At 38.3% G+C, this 23,289-nt stretch overlaps 1 protein-coding gene across 11 annotated transcripts in view; it reads right to left on the bottom strand.

The window, feature by feature from the left end:
* The window catches only part of IDE (insulin degrading enzyme), a 139,511-nt gene that overhangs the window by 33,882 nt on the left and 82,340 nt on the right, over positions 1-23,289 (bottom strand). For all 11 annotated transcript variants that reach the window (XM_072806111.1, XM_072806112.1, XM_072806109.1 and 8 more), the window contains 8 exons: positions 22,648-22,760; positions 21,961-22,123; positions 20,784-20,876; positions 20,284-20,375; positions 18,508-18,588; positions 16,660-16,763; positions 9,968-10,070; positions 7,440-7,562 (listed from right to left, as the gene is read on the bottom strand). In XM_072806111.1, the coding sequence (XP_072662212.1) occupies positions 7,440-7,562; positions 9,968-10,070; positions 16,660-16,763; positions 18,508-18,588; positions 20,284-20,375; positions 20,784-20,876; positions 21,961-22,123; positions 22,648-22,760 (872 nt within the window). The remainder of the gene's footprint in view (positions 1-7,439; positions 7,563-9,967; positions 10,071-16,659; positions 16,764-18,507; positions 18,589-20,283; positions 20,376-20,783; positions 20,877-21,960; positions 22,124-22,647; positions 22,761-23,289) is intronic.

The following is a 23,289-nucleotide window of genomic DNA, read 5'->3' as shown; positions in this document are numbered from 1 at the left end:
TGGATACAAAAATTCTCAACAAGATACTAGCCAACACGATCCAACAATACATTAAGAAGATTATTCACCATGACCAAGTGGGATTTATCCCTGCAATGCAAGGCTGGTTCAACACTCATAAAGCAATCAATGTGATTGATCATATCAGCAAGAGAAAAACCAAGAACCATATGATCCTCTCAATAGATGCAGAGAAAGCATTTGACAAAATACATCATCCATTCCTGATCAAAACTCTTCAGAGTGTAGGGATAGAGGGAACATTCCTCAATATATTAAAAGCCATCTGTGAAAAGCCCACAGCAAATATCATTCTCAATGGGGAAAAACTGGGAGCCTTTCCCCTAAGATCAGGGACATGACAGGGATGTCTACTCTCACCACTGCTACAACATAGTACTAGAAGTCCCAGCCTCAGCAATCAGGCAACAAAAAGAAATAAAAGACATTCAAATTGGCAAATTAGTCAAACTCTCCATCTTCACAGATGACAGGATACTGTGCCTAGAAAACCCAAAAGACTCCACCCCAAGATTGCTGGAACTCATACAGCAATTCGGCAATGTGGCAGGATACAAAATCAATGCCCAGAAATCAGTGGCATTTCTATATACTAACAATGAGACTGAAGAAAGATAAATTAAGGAGTCAATCCCATTTACAATTGTACCCAAAAGCATAAGATACCTAGGACTAAACCTAACCAAAGAGGTAAAGGATCTATACCCTAAAAAACTACAGAACACTTCTGAAAGAAATTGAGGAAGACACAAAGAGATGGAAAAATATTCCATGCTCATGGATTGGCAGAATTAATATTGTGAAAATGTCAATGCAACCCAGGGCAATTTACATATTTAATGCAATCCCTATCAAAATACCATGGACTTTCTTCAGAGAGTTGGAACAAATAATCTTGAGATTTGTGTGGAATCAGAAAAGACCCCAAATAGCCAGGGGAATATTGACAAAACCAAAGCTGGGGGTATCACAATGCCAGATTTCAGGTTGTACTACAAAGCTGTGGTCATCAAGACAGTGTGGTACTGGCACAAAGACAGACACATAGATGAATGGAACAGAATAGAGAACCCAGAAATGGGCCCTCAATTCTATGGTCAACTAATATTGACAAAGGAGGAAAGACTATCCACTGGAAAAACAGACAGTCTCTTCAATAAATGGTGCTGGGAAAATTGGACAGCCACGTGCAGAAGAATGAAACTAGACCATTCTCTTACACCAGACACAAAGATAAACTCAAAATGGATGAAAGATCTAAATGTGAGACAAGATTCCATCAAAATCCTAGAGAACACAGGTAACACCCTTTTTGATCTTGGCCGCAGTAACTTCTTGCAAGATACATCCATGAAGGCAAGAGAAACAAAAGCAAAAATAAACTATTGGTACTTCATCAAGATAAGAAGCTTTTGCACAGCAAAGGATACTCAACAAAACTAAAAGACAACCTACAGAATGGGAGAAAATATTTGCAAATGATGTATCAGATAAAGGGCTAGTTTCCAAGATCTATAAAGAACTTATTAAACTCAACAGCAAAGAAACAATTCAATCATGAAATGGGCAAAAGACATGAACAGAAATCTCACAGAGGAAGACATAGACATGGCCAACAAGCATATGAGAAAATGCTCTGCATCACTGGCCATCAGGGAAATACAAATGAAAACCACAATGAGGGCAGCCCTGGTGGTGCAGCGGTTTGGCGCCACCTGCAGCCTGGGGTGTGATCCTGGAGACCCGAGATCGAGTCCCACATCGGGCTCCCTGAATGGAGCCTGCTTCTCCCTCTGCCTGTGTCTGCCTCTCTCTCTGTCTATGAATAAATAAATAAAATCTTAAAAAAACAAAACAAAACAAAAAAAAAACAATGAGATACCAGCTCACACCAGTGAGAATGGGGAAAATTAACAAGGCAGAAAACAACAAATGTTGGAGAGGATGTGGAGAAAGGGGAACCCTTTTGCACTGTTGGTGGGAATGTGAACTGTGCAGCCACTCTGGAAAAATGTGTGGGGGTTCCTCAAAGAGTTAAAAATAGATCTGCCCTGCGACCCAGCATTGCACTGCTGGGGATTTATCCCAAAGATACAGATGCAGTGAAACACCAGGACACCTGCACCCCGATGTTTATAGCAGCAATGTCCACAATAGCCAAACTGTGGAAGGAGCCTCGGTGTCCATCGAAAGATGAATGGATAAAGATGTGGTCTATGTATATAATGGAATATTACTCAGCCATTAGAAATGACAAATACCCACCATTTGCTTTGACGTGGATGGACCTGGAGGGTATTATGCTGAGTGAAGTAAGTGAATCGGAGAAGGACAAACATTATATGGTCTAATTCATTTGCGGAATATAAAAAATAGTGAAAGGGAATAAAGGGGAAAGGAGAAAAAATGAGCGGGAAATACCAGAAGGGGAGACAGAACATGAGAGACTCCTAACTCTAGGAAACGAACAAGGGGTGGTGGAAAGGGAGGTGGGCGGGCGGTGGGGGTGATGGGCACTGAGCAGGGCACTTGATGGGATGAGCACTGGGTGTTATACTATATGTTGGCAAATTGAACTCCAATTAAAAAAAAATATGTAAAAAAAAATAAAAAATAAAAGAACTAGCTCTTAGGGATGCCTGAATGGCTCAGTGGTTGAGTGTCTATCTTTGGTTCAGGGCGTGATCCCGGGGTCCTCAGATCGTTTCCAGGTCCGGCTCCACATAGGGAAGCCTGCTTCTCCCTTTGCCTATGTCTCTGCCTTTCTTGTGTCTCTCATGAATAAATAAAATCTAAAAACAAAACAAAACAAAAAAAACACCAAAGACTAGCTCTTAGTTTCGTTGATCTGTTTTGGTTTTCTCTGTTTGTTTAGAATCTTTATTTCCCTTCTTCTTCTGGCTTTAGGCTTTATTTGCTGCTCCTTTTCTAGCTCCTTTGGGTGTAATGTAAGGTTGTGTATTTGAGATTTTTCTTACCTTTTTTTTTTTTTTTTTTTTTTTTTTTTTTTAAGATTTTATTTATTTGAGAGAGAGAGAGGAAGAGAGAGAATGAGCAGGGTAAGGGATAATAGAGGGAGAAGCAGATTCCCTGATGAGCAGGGAGCCTGATGTGGGGCTCAATCCCAGAACTATGGGATCATGACCTGAGCCGAAAGCAGATGCTTAACCAACTGAACCACCCAAGCCCCAAGACTTTTGTGTTGCAAGACTTTTCTTGCTTCTTGAAGAAGGCCTATATTGTAATATACTTCCCTCTTAGGACTGCCTTTGCTACATCCCAAAAGTTTTGGACTATCGTGTTTTCATTTTCATTTGCTTCCATATACTTCTTTATTTCTTCTTTAATTTCCTGGTTAATCTATTCATTCTTTTAGTAGTTCTTTCGTTCTTTAACCTCCATGTATTTGTGGTCTTTCCAAATTTTTTTCTTGTGGTTTAATTCAGGTTTCATAGCACTGTGGCCTGAAAATATGCATGGGATGAACTTGAACATTTTTTACTTGTTGAGGGCTGATCTGTGACCCACAATGTAATCTATTCTAGAGTATGTTCCATGTACACTAGAAAAGAATGTGTATTTTGCTGCTTTAGAATGAAAAGTTCTGAACGTATCTGTTAAGTCCATCTGGTCTAGCAGTCATTCAAAGCCATTATTTTCTTGAATCTGTCCATCGCTGTGAATGGGGTGTTAAAGTCCCCTACTAATATTGTATTATCATCAATGACTTTATGTTTGTTATTAATTGACATATATTTGGGTGCTCCTAAACTGGGGGCATAAATATTTACAATTGTTATATCTTATTGATGGAAAGACTCCTTAAGTAGGATATAATGCCCTTCATCTCTTATTAGTCTGTTTTATAATCTAGTTTGTCTCACAGAAGTATGGATACTCTGGCTTCCTTTAACATACATTAGCATGAGAGATGGTTCTCCACACCCTCACTTTCAATCTGCAGGTGTCTTTAGGTCTAAATGGAGTCTCTTGCAGGCAGCATATAGATGGGTCTTGTTTTTTTAACCATTCTGATACCCTAGGTCTTTTAATTGGAGCATTTAGTCTGCTTACATTCAGAGTAACTACTGAAAGTTATGAATTTAGTGCCATTGTATTATCTGTAAAGTTGCTCTTCCCGTAGACTGTCTCTGTTCCTTTCTAGTCTTTGTTACTTTTGGTCTCTCTTTCCTGCTCAATGGGTCCCCTTTAATATTTTTTGCAGGGCTGGTTTAGTGGTCATGAACTCCTTTCATTTTTGTTTGTCTGGTAAACTCTTTATCTCTCCTTCCCTTCTGAATGACAGCCTTACTGGATAAAGTGTTCTTAGTTGTGTATTTTTCCATTTTTCCAGCTGTATATTCACCATGCTGAATATATCCTGCCATTCATTTCTGGCCTACCAAATTTCTGTGGACAGATCTGCTGTGAACCTGATCTGTCTTCTAAGTTAAGGGCTTTACCCCTTGCTTCCAGAATTCTTTCCTTGTCTGTATATTTTGTGAATCTGACTATGATATGTCTAGGTGGTCTTTGTTGAATTTAATGGTAGTTCTTTGGGCTTCTTGGATTTCAATATCTGTGTCCTTCCCCAGATTAGGAAAGTTTTCAGTTAATTTGCTCAAGTATACTTTCTGCCCCTTTTTCTCTATCATCTTCTAGGACTTCTATGAAAGGAATGTTATTACGTTTTAAAAGTTGTTGAGTTCCCTAAGTCTACCTTTGTGATCCAATACTTTTCTTTCCCTTTTCAGCCTCATTATTTTCCATAATTCTATCTTCTGTGTCACTGATTTATTCCTCTGCTTCATTCATCCCTGTTATGGCATCCATTTGGGTTTGCATCTCAGTTTTAGCATTTTTAATTTCGGTCTGACTAGATTTCAGACTAGATCTTTTACCTCTGCAGTAAGAGATTCTCTAGTGTCTTCTAGGCTTTTTTCAGCCCAGGTAGTATTCTTATAATTGTTTTAAATTCTAGTTCAGATATCTTACATATGGATTAAATCCCTGGCTGTTACTTCTACTTTCTGTTCTTTCTTTTAGGGTTTATTCCATCTTGTCATTTTTGTTTTTTAAATATTTTAATTATTTATTCAAAAGAGACCGAGAGAGAGAGGCAGAGACATAGGCAGAGGGAGAAGCAGGGTCCATGCAGGGAGCCTGATGTGGGACCTGATCCCAGAACTCCAGGATCATGCCCTGAGCCAAAGGCAAATGTCAACCGCTGAGCTACCCAGGCATCCCCATCTTGTCATTTTGTCCAGAAAAAAACCAAACAACAAGAAACTAGATCCTAGGTGTGTTTTGGTCTGCTTGTCAAAAGAAGCTAGATCCTATTTCCCCTAGAGCTGAAGCTCTGCAGCACTTTATGATCAGTAGACTTTGGTACATGCAAGGGGTTTGTGCTGGTCTTCTGGGAGAAGGGCCTGTTGGGCTCATTCTCAGGCCTTATAGAGATGCATCTGCATGGTGGTGATGGTATGGGTGGCCTTGGTTTAAGTGGCTCCAATCTCCAGTTGGTGGGATTGTTTAGTTCCTTGAGATCAGTCAGTTTTGAAAGGTGGTGAAGGGGGTAGGAAAAAATGGCTTCACTCTGCTCTCTCATCCCTGGACGGGAAAGCTCGTGCCCACCACTACTCAGGAAGCCCTCAGAGAAGAGCAAACAGTCACTCCTCTTGTGCCCCAGCTTCCATCAGATCCCTGCCTTCACCCTGTGTCTGAGATGTTTTATCTCAGAGCACAGCTAGGCTTCTAAACTCCAAATTTTAGGGACTCTCATAACACCATCCCATGCTGATCCTCTTGGTGTCTCCCTGCTTTTGCTGCTGTGGCCAACCCCAGAAAGGCCAGCCCCAGGAAAGCAGTCACAGGACCACAAAGCAGTTCAGAGTTTATGGCAAAGCAGAGCCAAAAGCCAGCACCAAGACTCCTTGCCCTCAGATGGTGTCCCTGCTCCTATGCCTTAGAACAGTGCAGCATGTTGGTGCCATTTTTTCTTCTGTCCATGGAGAGGCCTTGCAGCTACTCCTAAATACACTCCAAACAGGAGAATGGTTTCCCCTTGCAATCCAGAGGATCACCAGACTATCTGCTCCCTCCTTTCCCACAGGAGCACCACCAAGCCAGGTACAACCCCAGTGGTGACAGACTTCTAAAACTTCAGATTTTTGTGCTCCACTGCTTGCAGTAGTCTCCATAAGCAGGGCTCCCTCCCTTCCTCAGCCCCCACAGTTCTTATCACCCTCAAATCAATTCTACAGCTCCTACCCTCCATGATTCTACTTGTGGCCTTGCAGTTTTGTTCTCTTAGTCCTCAGATTGGTTTCCTGGGTGTTCAGAATGATCTGATATTTATCTAGCTATGTTTGTGGGACAAGGCAAGCTTAAGTCCCCCTCTCCTCTACCTTCTTAACTCCCCCTTAAAATGTCATTTTTAAAGGAAAATAATTGTCTAGTTAATAATCTAGTTGCCTGAGGGGCACCTGGTTGGCTCAGTGGTTGATTATCTGCCTTTGGCTCAGGTCATGATCCCAGGGTCCTGGGATCGAGTTCCACATCAGGCTCCCCATGGGCAGCCTGCTTCTCCCTCTGCCTATGTCTATGCCTCTTTCTCTGTGTCTCTCATGAATAAATAAATAAAATCTTAAAAAAAAAATCTACTTGCTTGAGATAAATTAAATTCCAAGTTTCTAAATCCTAACTCTCATCTCATTGAATTAATCTGAATGTTAGGTCCTTTGAAGAAAAGAAAAAGAAAGATGTAGGTCTATGGTGGTGAATTTAGAAAGAGAATATAGGAAAGAGGATGTACAGTATAATTTGATCCATTTTACTACACAATTTACTCAAGGTATGAAAATAATGACACAAAAAGAACATTCTGAAAAAGAAAAAAAAAGCCCCATTTCTCAATCACTCTTCTCATTGGCTTATTAACTTCTTAAATTCCTTGTGCTCATCAACTTCCTAAAGCCATTCTGACAAATTGAGAATTATTTTTATGGGCAGGAAATCCAACTACTTCCCTTAGATATGCTGTCTTCCAGGATTTAGAAATTCTTTTTATCTCTAACGTTCATGATGCAGCACAAATCTACTTCCTTAATAGGTCTTCAGTGACTATGGAAAGTAGCCTGTTAATTTTCATTAGATTTGTTGTAGTCCAGACTTTTTTTGTTTTCTTTAAAGAAAACCATACCCTAGACTCTAAATTGTTTAGAAATTCATTTGCTTTAACTTTTCTAGCCTTTCAATATTCCTTGCAGTTATTCTCTCTACAACTTTCTGGTAGCTCTTAGGATATGAGTCCCTAAAACCAACATAGTACCAAATGTAAGAAATCATCTCTCCAGTCCCTTCTGTGTAATAGTATATGTATTCCCTAAATTTAAAAATCACCAATTGTAACATGTTACCTTAATAAGAGAAGGGTATGGTGTTGCTTCTTTTTCTAATGATAAAATCTCAAAATTTGTAGGAATAAATTCATTCTTCGTTGGAAGTTTAAATTTCCCATTCAGGTCAGCATTTTGCCATTTCTGGATGAATAACAAAAAAACACAAAAGCAATTAAAGTTGAAATCAAAAGTTTAAATTAGTCCCCTTGCTTAGTATCTAGGCAAATATTAAGCAGATTAATGTCACACAGCTTTTCTTTTCTATTCCCAAGATCCACTGATGGCTGTTCATGAAAGTTGAGCTAGTCTTTCTGTTACTAATCAAGATTTTGTACTTATTTATCTTTCCTTTTTACATATTTCCAAAATGACCAGCTGAGGTTAAGGGGCAATCTGAGACTATAAAACTCTAAGAGATTACTTGGTCCTTATGAAGACCACATTGGCTCTAGCTCCTTAAAGAAGAAAGAATAATCTGTACAGGGATATATGCCTGCAACTGATAGGCAATAGATTATTTACAGAAGGATTAAACTTTCAGCTGCACTAAGTTACTTGCATGTATGGCATGAAAGCTAGACTAAAGGGGCTTCTTTCACTTCAGGGCTTCTCCTTAAGGCCTGGTCCACAATACTCCCAGATGACCATGTGAACTTTCAAGAGAATCAGTGATTTAAGTATAAAGTCAAGAACAAAGTGGAGTCTTAAGCCTAGATTTTGCAACAGGGTTGATACAACTTGCAGGTTGAATGTGTTCCATGGGCTAGTTCCAAAAGCTAAGTGGGACAGATCACAGGTCAGTGATTGTTGGACTCTTCAAGACTTTTCATTCTTTAAAAAAAGAAAAAAAAAAAAAAAAAGGAAAGAAAATGAGTAGGAAATATCAGTGAGGGTGACAGAACATGAGAGACTCCTAACTCTGGGAAACGAACAAGGTTTAGTGGAAGGGAGGTGGGCAGGGGGGTTGGGGAAACTGGGTGACAGCACTGGGTGATATGCTATATGTTGGCAAACCAAACTCCAAAAAAAAAAAAAAAAAAAAAAAAAAGACTTAACAGGGAAAAAAAAAAAAACAACAACACCACCCAACTGCCAATAATCCCGGGTTCAGTAGTTTGGTCTCCAGATGATCTAGAATAGCCTTGAAGCTTCTGCAGGTTCTATTCTGGTCCCTGAGTTTTTTGGCACTGGGACAGTGGGGATGTTGGCCGTATTATTTATGAGTAGCAATTTAAGTCTCCCAAATGGCTGCATAGTAGGGGCTGGGAAACATGTAGTAAACAATTTCACTGCTGAACTCCCAGATAAATTTGGGTTGTTTTTAATTAAGTAAGCTCTATACCCAACATGGGGCTTCTTGAATTCACAATACTGAGATCAAGAGTCCTATGTTCCACTAAGCCAGTCAGGAGCACACACCCCCCCCGCCCCAAGACAAATTTGTTTAAAAAAAAATTCTCATTCAGAGGGCGCCTGGGTGGCCCAGTCAGTTAAGCGCCCAGCTCTTGGTTTAGGCTCAGGTCATGATCTCAGGATTGTGAGATCAAGCCCCACATTGGGCTTTCTCTCTCCCTCTCCCTCTGCCCCTCCCTCAACTTGTGTGCTCTCTAAAATAAATTTAAAAATTAAAAAAAAAAAAAAATCCCATTCGGAGCAGGTTTGTTGTCTGTCATGAGAGTTTGGTAAATAAGGATTCTCTTCTGTTTTAGGATTAATTCATGGGAGATTAGCATTGCTCACAGTTTAGCTATATGGATATTTTCATATACAAAAGAGCTCCAGTGATCTCCTTCTGTGTTGTGAATAGGTCAGAGAAGTACCAGCAATGATTTTCTTAAATTATTATTTTTTTTTCTTCTTTTTTCTGTAAATGTCCATTACTTGTGTGTAACCAGAATCTAGTCAGAGCAAGGCTTTCTGGTGTCTTCCATGAATAAAGGACACAATCTCAAAGATACAGTGACAATGAAAACCAAAAAGAAAAAGTACTAGACATGTAGAGAAGACTCAAACAAGATCTAGACTACTGATGAATAGGGTAACATGCTATCTAAACACACCTGTTTTGAAACAAATTCTAATTCCTTACCTCAACAAAAAGAGCAATGAGACAATACAAGGCATACAACATAGCACCTCCTAAAGTGAAGACACTGTGAATCCTAGAGACTGTTCCCTCAGCACAACCATGAGGCTTCTGGTGCCCTGTATTTGTCTTTCATGATCTCTACTTCCATCTCTTGTCTGTTTTGGTAGCTTTGCTTCTCTGTCTACTTTGGACTTCAATGACTACATGTACTATGTACTTTGACTGCATGAGACTGGAAGTCTGCTTTTAGCCCTGCTGGCATAACAGTCACAAGTGAAGGTGGCCATAGTGCCATTTCTTCATGCAGAAACTTTAGCTATCTTCTTACTTTGCTCAGGACAGTACAAACAGCCATGGGTCATCACTCTCCACACTCTGGGCCGGGAGTTGGTTGATCTAGAGAGCTCATGCTCTATCGCTCACATGTCAAGTTTATTCACAGATGTGTAAGCCTTACCTTAATGACTTCGTCTGGTACAGCTTCTTGCTTGTACTGGGTTCCATACCACTCTTCTGTGCGATCAGTCTTTCCTTCAAAAGACTTGGAAACTATTGCAACCCTAAAGGTAAGTGAAAACAAACAAACAAACAAAAAAAATCCTATAAACTCATGTTGTATAGATACTTTTATAGAACATGACTCGTGAAAATGTAAATAACACCAAAGAACATGGTGGGCTTCTAAAACTCAGTAAATCTGATAATGCTTAGTCAAAACAGGCAATGAAGTATAGAGGTTTCTGACCATAGTCTCTGTTATCCTTTGGTTAGAGCCCATCATTTTTAATGTGAAAAACTACATGTAGGACCCTTGTGGGTATGCTACTGCCTAAAATTTTTAAAGGAGTAGCTAGGGAAAAAAATGGGACAAAGTCAGTTGAAAAATAGTCTTTTAAAAAGCAAAACAGGGACGCCTGGGTGGCTCAGTGGTTTGGAGCCTGCCTTCGGCCCAGGGCGTGATCCTGGAGTCCTGGGATCGAGTCCCACATCAGGCTCCCTGCGTGGAGCCTGCTTTTCCCTCTGCCTATGTCTCTGCCTCTTTCTCTGTGTCTCTCATGAATAAATAGATAAATAAAAAATCTTAAAAAAAAAAAAGGCAAAATAAAGTACTTCTAAGTACTTTAAGAGCCAAGGCCCAGGGTTAACAAAAATGGCTAAAAAAGCCCCACCCTTGTTGGCTCATCCAGAGTTCCAAAAAAACCAAAAACACACTTTCATTATTATTTGCTAAGTTTGTGCTCTATGGGTTTGTTTTTTTTCCCCAGCCAGAGACTACCATCAAATATACCTAGTACATGTACATTGGTTTTCATGCTTCTAGAGGTGAAGGAAATGACTAAGAAACCCCTCTCTATCTTCTGGTTTGTTAAAAGTTCTCATTGATAAGAAGGTAGAAGGTAGAGACAGCCCAGAAGAAAAGTCAGAAGGAAAAAAAAAAAAGTTCAGGGAGAGAAGGTAGAGATAAAATGATGTCAAAAGATACATGAAAAGGAGATTATGAGAAGACTAGCAAAAGCAGTTGTGTACCATAGCAAGACTCCTGTCCCTGTGCAGGATCATCAGAGACATTTCTGCCTCTGCTGCCTTGTAATTATCAAAGTTGGAATTACTGCCCTCCTATCAGCAGACTCAATTCCAGTCTGGGACCAATCCTTTTTGAATCCTTTGGATAAAGAAGCTCTAGGCCAATAGCTTGGATGGCTTGCCTGAAGTCAGTCCTGTTACTGATCCCATTTTTCCTTCATGTCTCAATTCAAATAACAAAGTCTATGTCTGCTACTTGTTCTCACTCATCCGATCAGAGGTTTGGTTCTAGCCTCTGGATGTCTGCCTCACAGCTGAAAGCCCAGTAATTACAATAAAAACCTCCCTCTACTGAATACCTATCCATTTTCCAATGTGTTCCTACCCCCTGTCAAGACCTTTGAACTTCAATGCCTGGCCCTTTGAACCACTACTTCTTATTCTAGACAAAATACTCAGGCTAGCTGGACTTGGTTTTATTTGCCTGCATTAGGGTAAATATCATAAGCAATCTGACTAACCTGTTAGTATGACTGACTAATCTCTTAGCTGGTGGTATTGCTGATCTGGCCTAGTTGCCTCTGACCACTACTAGTTCTAAAAAACATGGTAAATAGAATACATTCCATAGAAACACAGGGAGGAGTCATAGGGTCTAATGGATGGAAGAGTTCTGTTGTGTCCAGAAGAAGTGATCCATGTTGGCATTTCGAGAATTCCTTTTGAGGGATATATGTACAGTGTGTATGGAACTCACATGGCCATGTGAAGGGCATGTAATGTTTGTAAAGGACATTCATTCAATACATGACAGAGCCTGCTAAGACTCAGTGCTAGAAAGTATTTCTGCTGGTTTCCTAAAAAATGAAAGGGCTGATTCTCAAGGAGACATCTGAAAATTCTTAGTAAGTAAAATAACCTGGTAGAGAGGTGGTGTTATCATCTTCTCTCCCATGAGCTGCCTGACCCCGAACGACAATCCATGCATCAGAATAACATACAAGCAACTGATGAGGGGCAACCCGGGTGGCCCAGCGGTTTAGCGCCGCCTTCAGCCCAAGGTGTGATCCTGGAGACCCAGGATTGAGTTCCACGTCAGGCTCCCAGCATGGAGCCTGCTTCTCCCTCTGCCTGTGTCTCTGCCTCTCTCTCTCTGCATGTCTCTCATGAATAAATAAAATCTTAAAAAAAAAAAAAAAAAAAGCAACTGATGACAACTTATGAATGCCGAAGCATTCATTTGGCAGTGGACATGGCCCCTGAAACAAGAACATTTTAAACTCTGTCCTAAGAGAGAAAGTGAAAAAGAGCAGGGAAAGCTTGCCAGATGCTTTGGCGGATGACTATATGACAGAGAAAGCAACAGATGCCAGAGGCTGCTCAGTAATGCTCAGGTTAAAAAGGGGAAGAAGAAGGTAGACTGTTCAGGCACATCGTAAAGGATTTAAATAGCTGTGTGCCAAAGTAAAATGGATGGGTAACATCTGAAATGCTAAGGAAGTAAATATGAAATAAACACAGTTCCCTCAACCAACAAATACTGGCCTAACAAAGAGACACCTTTTGTAGAACAAGAATTACTGTACCACTGAGGAATTTGAAACTGAAATATACAGTGAGAGATTATTTAAAAATAAATTATAAAAGGTAAGCAAGTGGAGTAACAGAAGAGCAGAGTATACACACATCAAACCTACATAGACATCTACAAACCAGAGTGTGAAGACTGGGGTCAAGAAGAAAAGAGAGAAGAGAAAGCACAATATATCAAAGTATGCTATGGAGAGGTGTAATACATTTAACTGTAAAGAACTGAGAAACAGATACCATCACATTCTTAGATTATCTACTAGAAATCTAATTATGCTTAAAAATAGTCTTGGCAAGTTTTTTTTTAAAGTGTGTGTGTGTGTGTGTGTGTGTGTGAATGCTATTCTTTAATTCTATCCATAAAGAATTGGCTGCTGATGTGGTACTAATGTGGTCCTTAGAAATAGAAGAGAAAATGAACTTTTCTATTCATACTGAAACTTGTAACAGTGAGACAGAAATAGTGGGCTAGAATGAATGCCCACCACTGACTTCAAGTCAGCCACTTAGAAATGTTCAGAGGAAAAGAACAGCTGTTGAAGCTGGACAGGACCCATTCAGAAACAGTAAGTACCTGACTACAGACATTAAAAGGCAATATGGTATGCCTTTTATGATGTGAATTCTCATGAGACTTTTGCCAGTAATCTCTAAGAGAGCAAAGGTGGAAAGGGTTCACAAGTAATTGTGATGAATTCAAAGAGAATTAGTAGAGAGGGTACATATCTGGCCATCTGGTCAATACTCCGACTCACTTTCTTTGAGATCTTGACAAAATCAGTTAAGATCTAAATTAGGCAAGTCTCTGGGCTTCAGTTTCATTACTTTTCAATAAGTAAGGATTCTAACTAGATGAACTTGATCCTTTCACTAGTAGAATTCTATAATATCATGGTATCAAATCATCTTTTCAAAAAATATATCCCAAAGAAGAAAGAAGGGACAAAAAAAGACTCCAAGCCAAACTTAAGGAATTGTGGCGGGAAGGCCATAGTGCTGAAGAAACTGAGGTTCATGAAAAATGCAAACAAAAAAACAAAAAACACCCCACTATTTAAAAGGGTCTCTTAAAGAAAGACGGAATCAAGAAAGGTGAGGCTAAAGGCTTAGAGAATTCAACCAACTTTTATTGAGCCTTTGATAGTGTGACTCTGGGGAAAAAAAACACAGTTCTTACCTGGAAGGAACTTATAGTCCAACAGGACACAAGACCTAAAGCAAAATGTGATAAACTGGTCTCAGGTTTGCAGATGACAGAACTACTAACCTCTTATTTACACTGTCTTTAGAAAACATATAAGTTTTTAAATTGCAAAGGTTGGCCAAACAACAGAAAAAAAGCAGGTTGAAACCCAGTGAGCCAGCCAAGTGACTCAAATGAATTCACATCTCCAATGCAGATCATTCACATTCTCTGATGCTTATTAGGCAACTAACAAATCCTAGTAGGATCACTGCCCACCACCTTTTAGAAATACTGGAGGATAGGAGAAGAGGCAGAAGATGGAGATGGACAAATGCTCTAATTTTTAGAAAAGGAAAAGAGTGGAGTCTAAAAAAAAAAAGCATAAGCCAGTGGTTTAGGCACTGATCTCTCACAAACTTCTTCTAGTCAACCATCAGACTACCAAACATTTAGACAAAAACACAGTTATCCTAGGAACTGCATGGATTCAGCAAGGACTCCTCCCAGACAGAGATTTATGTATGACTAAAGAAGGGCCAAGACTCTGTAGCCATATTTGTAGGTTTAATATGGCAAAATGGAAACCCCACTGCATGGTACAACATAGATGAAGCTGAAAGACATTAGGCCAAGTGAAATAAAGACATATGATTCTACTGCTACTAGGTATGTAAGTAGTCAAATTCATGGGAATAAAAAGTAGAATGGTGGTTACCAAGACATGGTAGGAGGCAAGAGAGAGGATGTTGTTTAATGGGCAGTTTCCGTTTTACAAGGTGAAAAAGTTCTGGAGATCTGCTTTACAACAATATGAATATATATATATATATTTTTTTTAACAATATGAATATTCTACTGAATTGTACACTTAGAAATGGCTAAGTTGTAAATTTTATGTTTTTTACCACAACAAAAAAGACATCCTCTGAACACATATGTGTGGGCCTACTCTGGGCTTTATATTACATTCCAATGATTTCTTTTTGATCCCCAAGTTAACGTACAATGTCATAATTAATGTAGCTTTATACTTAGTCTTCAATCCCGTAGCTTGAGTCCTCCAACTTTTGTTTTTACATTGAAGAGTGTTACAGCTGGGCATGTGGGTGGTTCAGACAGTTAAGCATCCAACTCTTCGTTTCGGCACAGTTAATGATCTCAGGGTCCTGTGACTGAACCCTGCAGGGGGCTCTGCATTCAGTGCAGAGTCTGCTTGAGAGCGTCTCTCCCCCTCACCCCGTCCCTACCTTCCCCCACACTTGTTCTTGCTCTCTCTAAAATAAATCTTTTTTTTTTTTTTTTAAAGCATGTCACAGCTGATCTAGGTCCTCTGAATATGCCTGTAGGTATTCTGGAATCAGTTTACCAATTTCTAAAAGGAAAAAAGACTACTAGGATTTTGATTGTGATTACACAGAGCCTATGAATCAGATTGGAGAGAATAGCCAGTCTCCCAAGAACAAGGTCTTTAATTTCTTTCGGCACTGTTTTGTAGTTTTATGTTGAGGTCTTGCTTATCTTTGGTTAAATTCATTCCTAATTATTTTACATTTGTGTTGCTATGGTAAACATTTTTAATTCTGAAAGAATTACAAATTTATAGGAAATTACAAAAATAATACAGGGAGGTCCTGTGTACTCTTCACCCAGTTCCCTCAGTGGTTACATCTTACACAATTATAGTGAAATATCCAAACTAGGAAATTGGTATTGATAGAATGTATGCGTAGACTTAGTTCTATGTCATTTTATTGTATTTATCACACTGTGTAACTACCAATACTTCTTTTAATTTTCCCATTGTTTTTTGCTAGTACATGGAAAAGTGCAAACAATGGTAACTAGGAAAAAGATTTTGATGGAATAGTTCTGTCAGAAGGATTTTTATTCTTCAAAAACTTCTACCAGATTGTTGATTTTATTCCTAAAATGACCGTTCCAAAAAGATATATTTACTCAATCTCCAAGTTCCCAGAATTTTGGAAATACGTGCTTGACAGAGGAGAAAAATAAAAAATGCAAAATATGTGCCCCTTAAATACATTCCTCGTATTATTTCACATTGGAAAATATGGATGAAATTCAATTTTGAGGCAGAAATATCATGGGATAGTTCATAAACCCTTTAGGGCTAAACCTCTTCTAGCAAGAATATCTCTTGCTACTCTAAGAGCTTCTCCAACTTTTGATCTCCTGGTTAATCACTGGTTAGTGAGAAGGATTCTAAGACTGTACTCTTTACTTCTACTTAAGAAAAAAGAGGGTATCCTCATTTGTTTATGAAGCCAGATATATAAACTAATACTTTGGGCATTTGAATTAGGATGAAGCCAGGTTAGGATGATCTATTATTGTATTTTATTCATGATAATGAAATTATGATTTTTTAAAAGGTTTATCTATTTATTTTAGAGAGTGAGCGAGAGGGAGAGAGACAGAGAAAGAGAATCCATAAGCAGACTCCCTTCTGAGCATGAAGCCCAATGCAGGGCTCAAACCTAGACCTAGGACCCTGACCGTGAGATCATGACATGAGCTGATCAGCAGTTGGATGCTCAACCGAGCGCCCCTTATTTTGTTTTTTAAAAATGTCTTCATGTTTTAGAGATACTGCCTCAAAATCATCTGGAATGGAGGGAGGATGAGTGATGAGGGGTGGTTAAAGATAACAAAGGCTGGTCAGGTACTGATTTGTTGACATCTGCTATTGCTTCATTATACTATTCTTTCTACTTTAGTCATGCTCGATAACAAGTTTAAAAGCATTTTATTCACAATTCCAAATTTTCAGCTTCTAATCATTATTGAAAATTTAGTATATAGCAGTAAAAATCTGTAGAGTGACTCACCGGACATTTTCTGGTCTGAGTTTATCGAGAACCATCTCTATTAAGTCAGGTCTAAATTCTTCCAGCAAATACTCAGCTGTGAGCACTTCTTCTAGGGGATAATACTTATTAAAAGGAAAATAAATAGATAAATAAAATGTGCAAAGCTACTATAGAGTCTAACTTATTAAAGCAAACATATCTCTAACACATTAAATTCATTATTTTAACACTCCTACATCCTCCTTCAATTAAATTTTACTCCATTGGGAAAATTTCTTTTCTCTTTCTTAACACACTTGAATCAGTTTCCTGTGTGATGTGCAGTTAATTGTGCAGATGACTGTGCAGTTAATTCCCAAATACATTTATGTTACAGAAAGCAAAATCATTTTTTTTTTTTTTGGAAAAAATGTAGTACTTTTGACTAAAAACTGAATACTTGCTAGTGAAGAAAATTTGATAGTGAAATGCTGAACCTATAGGATTCGTGATATAAAGTACACACACTTTTATAAACAGAATTTATCATCAAATTTATATGCATAAAATCAGAAAAACATTTAGGAAGTTGTTGAGGGGGGAATGGCTTACACTTTTGGCTAATAAAGAAAAGTAATATAGAAGATGCTTTTTATCAGTAAGAGCAACTCCCAATATACTGAGACAGACTGATTCATTCATTCAACAAATATTTAACAAACATCTACTCTGTGCCAGGCAAGAGAGATGATGTCCCTGCTCCCTAAGGAGCTTATATTCTTTTGGGGGGGACATACAATAAGTTTAATAATAACAATATTTCATTTGGGGATTGAGACTCAAGGCTGAACTAAAACACAAAACAACAACGAATACAGAAGTCAGGAGAGAGAGTAACCAGACGAGTATGGTTAACATAGAGTGTTATATTAGTGTCAAGTGCACAAATAGAGTGATTCAACAATTCTATATATTACTCAGTGCTCATTAAGGTTAGTGCACTCTTAATCTCCTTCACTTATTTTACCCAACGAACTTATATTCCAATTGGGAAGGAGGCAGAAAATAAATAGTGTCATTATAGTGATAAGTGCTATGAATAAAAAGGGGGCAGGGCATGATTGGAAGGTCAGGGAAGGTCTCTGTGAGGAAGAGACACCTAAATGGAAACCCAACTGATAAGAACCCAACCATGCAAAGACAAGAGAGAAGAGTGTTCCAGGTAGAGAAAACAGCAAATGTAAAAGGTCCCAAAAGGGAAGAATAAACTTAATGCTTGAAGATTAAGCAGCCAGGCAGCCAGTACAGCTGGAGGGGAATGAGAATGGGAGAGATGGGCTGGGGCCAGATCACTTTGTGGGCCAATGTGACATTTTAGATTTTATTCCAACTTTGATAGGAAACTACTGAAGAATTTGACACAGAGAAGAGAAACAGTCTGATTTTGGTTTTGAAAAGATTACTGAGGCTGGAAAAATAAAATATAGTGTGAAACAAGAGGGAAAAAAAGAGGTATCAAGTAAGAGATTATAATGGTAGTCAAGGCAAGAAATAATGGTAGCTCAGACTAGGGTGGTAGCAACAGAAATGGAGAAAAGCAGATAATCTATATAGCTTTCACATAATTAGCAACTGACACATTACAGAGTTGAAAAATATTAAAATCCAAGAAGCAAAATACCTCTGTAATGAAAAATGATAATTTTTAGGATGGTGAAAGTTAAGATTTTAAGCACGGTTTGATATCAAAGTTTGCCTAGTTGCTACAATGTCTGAAGTTTTATACTACAGCTTTAATTTTTATCATTAATGTAGTACTGAAGGTAATATATGCAGGATCATGAGAATACTTTACACACCACTGTATATGTAAAATAGTAAACTTACATGCAATATTCCTGCAATCTTAGAGGTATAGCCCCGTGGCCTCTCTTTATCTTTAAACCTAAATGCAACAGCATTCAAGTCCTAAAATGGAAAATTAATCCAATTACACATAAATCGACTACTATTTAGAATTTTTATTTTTAAAGAAAAGATTCTTTCTTTAGTATTTAGTTTGCACTACAGGCTTCCTACTTCCTATTTAACTTTATCACAGTTTCTGAAAAATCGTCTATGCTTATTTAGAAATGTACAGAACATGAAAATAACCAAAGCAGAACATGATTTCTTTAGCCTAAATTAATGAAACTATTAGTCAAAGAACTAGGAAAACTGTAGAGGAACCCTGCAAGATCAACAGTTACATAGATGATCATTTTGTTGATTCATTCAGAGAAGTGCACCCAGATTGGAAGTTACTGTCCTAGTTCACAAGCAGAGGGGATTCCTTTAAACTTTGACCGAAGTAAAAAGAATTTCTCTCATCCTAATTTATGTTTCAGAATCTCGATAATACATTTAAAAGAAGGCTTTAAAATTTTGGAAGGGGTGCCTGGGTGGCACAGTGAGTTTAGCGTCTGATTCTTGGTTTCGGCTCAGGTCGTGATCTCAGAGTTGCGGGATCGAGTCCTGTGTCACTTAAAACTCTCTCTCCCTCCCTCTACTCCTCTCCTCTGCACACTCTCCCTCAAATACATAAATTTTTAAAAATAAAATAATAATAATAATAATAATAATAATAATAATAGTAAAATTCTGAAAGACAGAGAACTTTTGTTTGACTGAAAAATAAATAAATAGGGCAGCCCGGGTGGGTCAGTGGTTTAGTGCCACCTTCAGCCCGAGGCCTGATCTTGGGTCCCGCGTCGGGCTCCCTGCATGGGGCCTGCTTCTCCCTCTGCCTGTGTCTCTGCCTCTCTCTCTCTCTGTCTCTCTTATGAATGAATAAATACATACATACATACATACATGCAGGCAAGCCAGGCTTTCCCATACAAACAATGATAAAATCACTTTTAAGAACACAGTCATAGGGCAGCCTGGGTCGCTCAGCAGTTTAGCGCCACCTTCAGCCCAGGGTGTGATCCTGGAGACCCAGAATGAGTCCCACGTCAGGCTCCCTGCATAGAGCCTGCTTCTCCCTCTGCCTGTGTCTCTGCCTTTCTCTCTGTGTCTCTCATGAATAAATAAAATCTTTAAAATTGGGATGCCTGGGTGGCTCAGTGGTTGAGCATCTGCCTTCAGCTCAGGGCATGATCCTGCGGTCCCAGGATCGAGTCCCACATCAGGCTCCCTGCATGGAGCCTGTTTCTCCCTCTGCATCTGTCTCTCTCTCTCTGCGTCTCTCATCAATAAATAAAATATTTTAAAAAATAATCTTTAAAATAAATAAAGTTCACTATAGGTTTTTGTCAGCAGATCTGAAAATAACAGGTTCATGAAGCTTCATGCAAACAGTAAGGTAAGCCCTGATAGACACAAGCTCAAGAAACTGTTGGCTTCTTTCCATCTGAGGGATAGAAAAGCAATTCCTTTTTCCTTCTGAAAAAAAGGCTACTTGATGCGTTAGCCTTTACTTGAGACCCAGGTAGCGAATCTGAGCAGTACAACTAAGTTTTAACTAAACTATTATGCACTGAAAGATTTTAGAGTTTAAATAACAACAACAAAAACCTCCAAAACTTTAAAGGTTTCACTGGGCCTTAAATTTAAATTAATTCATATGTATAGGTTTTCTGAAAATTTTCCTCAAGAAAAATTTTGGTGAAACAAAATTACCTTGCACTCTTGGAAAACCCATTCTTGAGGTCCTTCTGCACGTAACTTCTGAATGTATTGGAACATGTGCAAAATTATATCTTCAACGTGTACTGGAAAAAAGGGGCACACTTCAAAACCATTTAGTCCTTGAATCTTACAAAGCAGTGAGCTCACCCCTAAGGTAAAGTCAGGTAAGTACAAATGGAGTCTTCACTTCCCTGAAACTGGTTTGAGGGTCCCACACATGGCCCTCCAGCCTCTGGGACATGTAACAGAAGGGACTTTGGGATAGTCAATGAGCCAATGAAAAGCCAAGTACAACATAATAACAAATTTTTAAGGAGGAAAAATCATCCATAAAACGAAGGCCAAGTTGCACATGAAAAATATGATGGATGAATTGTATAAATTAAAGGTTTTATGGCTTTATAATATAAAACAGATCCATGGCATTAAGACATTTTTAAAAATGTATCATAAGGCAATTTTCATTCAAAACCAAAAAGGTCCATACTTACATAATCCTTCCTCAGTCAAGTCCACATTAATGATAAAAAACATAAAACCTCGGGCTCCTTCCTTCTGTCCACCAACAAGAGTATTTACCCAGCCTATAACATTCAAAGGAAATCAAAACAGGATTTTATGTGTGGCTTAAGATTTATTTATTTATTTATTTATTTATTTATTTATTTATTTATTCATTCAGAGAGAGAGAGAGAGAGAGAGAGAGAGAGGCAGAGACACATGCAGAGGGAGAAGCAGGCTCCATGCAGGGAGCCCGACACGGGACTCGATCCCGGGTCTCCAGGATCACACCCCGGGCTGCAGGCGGTGCTAAACCGCTGCACCACCGGGGATGCCCGTGTGGCTTCTTTTAACACAAGAATGTTCTTTTCAATTCATGCTGTATGTTCCCAAGATATCAGAATGAACCACTTGCAGAAAAAGAGCAAAAAAATCAGTTCAGAAAAACTATTTCAGACACTTAGAAGACTGAAGTGGTTTTGTTTTGTTTTGTTTTGTTTTGTTTTGGGTTGGGCGGTTTCCTCAAGACTCTTCCAATCAGTTCCCAAGGGAAGAGTAGAGTACTGTGATTAAGTGTTACATAAAAGCAGAGCCTGAGTTGAGAGGGGCCTTGGAAATCATCTATTGACTAGATGCTACTATACCCTCTGGTCTGATGGATAAGAGCAGGCAAATAAATAATGTTTACTGTCATTTCGCAGAGATGGTAAAGAATATCCAATGTGACCTTTTACTTTTTAAACCTCTCTGTTATTTAAATACATAGCACAGGGGTGCCTGGGTGGCTTAGTGGTTGAGTATCTGCCCTCGGCTCAGGGTGTGATCCCAGAGTCTCTGGGATCAAGTCCCACATCGGGCTCCTCGCAGGGAGCCTGCTCCTCCCTCTGCCTGTATCTCTTCCTCTCTCTGTCTCTCATATGAATAAATAAATAAAAATCTTTAAAAAAATGTAGCACAGTATCTTTTGAAAAATCTAAACTTCACTGCAGAATACTGAAGGGTAAAACAAATTATGGGGGGAAAAAACCCCAAAGCAAAAAAACAAAAGCACACTAACAACCAGCACCCTCACTCTCCCGTAAACCCAAAACAGTCTCATCTAAAAATGTTCCTTCACGCAAAAATATTTAAGAGAAAACAAGAGCCAGAGTAAAAGGAAAGACTTACCCTTTGATTTAAGTTCTGATAACAGACTTCCAGGACCTTCATGACCAATTAGATGACCAAGATAATGGCCAGGATTTGATTTGTAGTATTTCTGAAGGTCAGGTATGGGAAATGTCACATAAAGATTCCTAATATCCTTAATGGGTACTATTTTGTAAAGTTGCTGGAAAAAAAAAAAATCAAAAGATTAGCTGTATCAACTCCTACTTACTGAATAATATAAACTATGAAGAATACAGATTTTCATGAAGAATCCCAAATTCAAAAGAAAATTAAGTGCCAGAGAAAACTGTACTGACCACAAAGAATAACTGGCTCTTTCTAAGTGGAATTTCATTACAGTCGCAGTATAGCCCATGTCTGATCCCCTAGACCATGCAGCTCAATATACTTGCCTTCTGGCACTAGAGAACAGCTTCTGCAGTTTATCAAGACTATAACTACCAAAACTACTTTTATTTTTTTATTTTTTCCAAAACTACTTTTAGCATGCAAAGATCAGATATATATTGCTATCTTTTTGGTGATACATATCCCTAATAAATGTGAAACTGATTTGATTATCCAAACAAATATTAAAAACTATATAAATAAAACTTAGAAAATTTTTCATCTACTCTAGTAAACTAGACATATATTATGTCCAAAAATTAAAAAAGAAAAAATATTAGAAATACATGCACTTACTTTAAGATGTTCTTCTTGGAAAGGGTGTTCAGGAAATTCTGGCAATGGGACATTTTTGTTCTCAACTTCAGAAAATAGCTTTACCACCAGATTAGTTAAGTCGTCTAAGGATTCTGTAAGAAAACAGACAATGAAAACAATTTTAACATGAAAGTATTTAAAACCTCAGTATCCTCTATATACATATAAAATCACTACATTGTATACCTTAAACTTATGCAATATTACATATCAATTTTATTTCAACAAAGCTGGAGAAAAATTGTATCTCAATAAAGCTGAACAAAATGTTAGGATCTCATGAAAAATCTTAGGACTATTAAAATAGAAAATCTACAATTTTTTAAAACTGCATCTGATAAAGTTGAAGCACTCCATTCAATCCTGCCAGTGCCTGTATAACTTCTAAAAGCTAAGCAATATTGATAATTATATCTGACACATTCCTAGCTCTTTACAATTTAAAAAACTATTTCACAAATGTTATCTTGCAATAAATTTAAAACACGTATTAAAAATAGAAAAATCGGCTGCATTTGGAAAACTATTTGATCAATTGCCAACAGGCACATACTAAAGCATCAGCTGGTAGATTATACTTACTTTATAAATAGACACAATCTAAGCCCATTGTTAAAAGTC

This window comes from Canis lupus, chromosome 29, assembly GCF_048164855.1.
Source record: "Canis lupus baileyi chromosome 29, mCanLup2.hap1, whole genome shotgun sequence".
Taxonomy (NCBI): Eukaryota; Metazoa; Chordata; class Mammalia; order Carnivora; family Canidae; genus Canis; species Canis lupus.
The sequence above is the reverse complement of the archived record's forward strand: the minus strand, read 5'-3'. Positions and strand labels throughout refer to the sequence as shown.